Below are 3161 nucleotides of genomic sequence, written 5' to 3' on the forward strand. Positions count from 1 at the left end.
TTTTGTTTTGTTTTGTTTTGTTTTGTTTTGTTTTGTTTTGTTTTGTTTTTTCGAGACAGGGTTTCTCTCTATAGCCCTGGCTGTCCTGGAGCTCACTCTGTAGACCAGGCTGGCCTCGAACTCAGAAATCCGCCTGCCTCTGCCTCCTAAGTGCTAGGATTAAAGGTGTGTGCCACCACTGCCCTGAGCAATGCTATCTTTTCAAGCCTTCTCTTTTTGAGATTGTCTCTCTCTGTAGCCTGTCTTTGAACTTACAATGTAGCCCAGGCTAGTCTCTAACTCATACTGATTTCCTTGCCTTAGTTTTTTTGCTCTTAAATACATTTTTGGTCAGCATACAAAGAATGGGCTTCACCATGACGTGTTCACACATATATAAACATCATGCCTGGTTCTTACACCCCACTCCCCTTCCCTGGAAGTCCCCCAGGACATGCAGAATGCACCACTGGACAAGTGCCTACCCAGCCATGGGAACTTCATGCTAACCTGAGCTCATGGACCCTGCTGGGCACTGGGCATTGTGATATAGGCATGTGTCTGCCCAATGGCACCCAATTCTTCCCTGCACAGTCTAAGGACAGATCTGCTGATAATCTCCATGTGAAAAGTCAATGGTAGTTTCATCTCCACAGTAGAGATGGAAACTTCCAGAACGCCCTCCTTCCAAGGTATCCCACTGAGGAAAAAAGTCGGATTCACGGAATCTTGCCCTCTTCCTATCCCCAGGGTGAAACCTGAATGCCAGAGCCGGGTCCAGGGGCAAACATCTCTGTGCCAATATCCACGGAGAGATTCCGGGGTGGGCTCCAGGAAACCCCGTCGTCCTTACTCCAAACCAGCATGGTAGAGGCCACCTGACAGTTGACCTTGTGAGCGCAGAGGGTATAGAGAAGGAACACCACTCCTGTGTCTATGTCGTTTACCACAGCCCCCAGGTTCAGCCCGTCAGAGGCCTCCCCATCGTCTACGATGAAGGCTGTAGAGGACCACGTGCTACCTAGAAGAAGAAGAAAAAGAGCAGAGAGAAAATTGTACCGTTTGTTGCTTACTTCCTGCCTCTCCCCGGGGATCTCAATGTGGCACCGCAGAACCATGTTTCTTCTTTCTCTGATATTATTTCCTGCTAACTCCCCCGGGCGACATAATTCTCATTTTCAATACCTTGGTGGTTACAGTCTGTTCTCTGGACAACTTTCCCCCTTTGGTTTCCCTTCACTCGTTAGGGACTCAGACCTCAAAGTTCTATCTCTGGGCGGTTGGATTGGTGAAGGGAACCCCCAACTCCCTACCCCAGTCACCCACACAACCCAGCACCCGCTCTTTCCACCCGGGCACCTTTGTACCCTGGTCCGTGGACCTCCTCATGGCGATGAACTTGGCCCCCTCATCGGATGCAGACTTTTTCCTGGCCTCAGCGAAGGCGAGGAGCGTGCCCCGTGGGGTAGCTGTGATGAGCGGGATGCGAAAAGTGTCTACGGAGCCGATCTGCTTCCCGCTCACCCACAGCAGCTGCTCCATGGTCACCAGCGGCTGCACCTGCGCAGAAGGACATCTCAATGCACACAAGCTTGACGAGGTTTAAGGTACCTAAGACCGATAGGTACCGGCTCCAGCCAGGGTTCCCCTGAGAGAGGGTAATGGGGAGCCTGAGCAGGGGTGAGAGGTGTGCTAGGACTAGAGACGGGAGTCCAAAGGAGAGTACGGGGCGAACCCTGAGGCTCCTGAGCAAGGAGAGGCTGCGAGGGGAGAAGGAACTCTCGGGGATGGGGAAGACCCCATAACGAGCCGGGGGTGCCCAAGGGAGAAAAAAGGTTGGGAGAGGATGGAGGGGCAGGTGTGCCGCGCGGAGGGGTGGCCGAGCCAGGCAATGGCCACCTCCGCAGGTGCAGCAGGGCTCACCAGGCTGAAGTCATCCTCTGCCCTGGCTTCGGATCCCGCCGCGGACACCAGGAGCAGGACGATCGCTGCGAGCCCCTGACTCAGATGGCCCGCCCAGCAGCTCAGCGGTCCCCGGGGTCTGCTCGGCTCTGCCCCCACCATCGCTCCCCGCGATCCCTGTCCACGAACTGGTCACCCGTGGCAAGCCCGTCAGCTGACCTCAGCCCTTTAAAAGCGCGCACGTCACTCCGAACCCTCCCCTTGGGGGCCGTGGCCCGGGCTGCCGCGACTCCAATTAGTCCATCCAGCTGTCCGACATTAGCACGTGACCCAGAGGCGGCCCCAGGCGGTGTGAGCCTTTTGACTGGGTCTGACAACCGGAAGCGACGAAGGGGCGGGGCATGTTTTAAAGCAACCCGCGATTACAAAAGACACTAGTCCCTTGTGGAAGAAATAGATTAGGGGTGGCATGTGACCCAGTTGGTAGAGTGCCTTCCTAGTTTGTATGAGGTCCTGGGTTCAGTCCTATGTGATGGTGCACAGCTGTAATCCCAACATTCAGGAGAGGGAGGCAGGAGGATCAGAAATTCAATGTATTCAACTCAAGGTCAGACTGGGCTAGGGGACACACACATACACACACACACACACACCTGTAATAGGTTGGGAAGCCCCACTCCTAGCTGAGGAGCTCTTGGCAGTTGATGGGTGCTAAGGAGGGAAAGACACTTTTCTTTAGGAGTAAGACCATGGAAGATACCCCAAGTCCCAGGATGACCACAATGCCCATAAGCACATGAGTAACACTGATTAGAAACACTAGGTTAAAATTAATAAGCAACTGATGAATGAATGAATGAAAACACACACACACACACACACACAAATAAGTGTAATATTAGCCAGGCGGTGGTGGGACAAACCTTTGATTCCAGTTCTCAGGAGGCAGAGGCAGGTGATCTTTGTGAGTTCTAGACCAGCCTGGTCTACAGATTGAGTTCTAGGATAGCCAGGGCTACACAGAGAAATTCTGCCTCGAAACACAGAGAATGACTTGGAAATCCCAGTCCTTCTGCCTCTACCTCCCAAGTGTGGGGATTACAGTCCTGCTTATGCTAGCTTATGTTATAGACAGGATTGGGGGGGGACCCTTCCATGCTAAGCAAACTCTACCAGCGGAGTTACACCTCCAGTCTCCTAGCCTTAGTCACTGAACAAATTTTTCTTACTGGGTATCAAACCATATGATAGCAATTTGGGCTTTAATTAAAAAAAAAAAA

General features: G+C 52.7%; 1 protein-coding gene across 1 annotated transcript in view; it reads right to left on the bottom strand.

The window, feature by feature from the left end:
* Neu1 (neuraminidase 1) overlaps positions 1 to 2154 on the bottom strand; it is a 4216-nt gene extending 2062 nt beyond the window's left edge. Inside the window, exons 1-3 of the mRNA XM_028783279.1 lie at positions 1903 to 2154; positions 1347 to 1539; positions 738 to 1000 (exon numbers count right to left, since the gene is read on the bottom strand). Coding sequence (XP_028639112.1) covers positions 738 to 1000; positions 1347 to 1539; positions 1903 to 2043 — 597 coding nt within the window. The 5' untranslated portion in view covers positions 2044 to 2154. The remainder of the gene's footprint in view (positions 1 to 737; positions 1001 to 1346; positions 1540 to 1902) is intronic.
* Between the last annotated feature and the right edge of the window lie 1007 nt (positions 2155 to 3161).

This window comes from Grammomys surdaster, unplaced genomic scaffold (genome assembly GCF_004785775.1).
Source record: "Grammomys surdaster isolate TR1022 unplaced genomic scaffold, NIH_TR_1.0 1055, whole genome shotgun sequence".
Lineage (NCBI taxonomy): Eukaryota > Metazoa > Chordata > Mammalia > Rodentia > Muridae > Grammomys > Grammomys surdaster.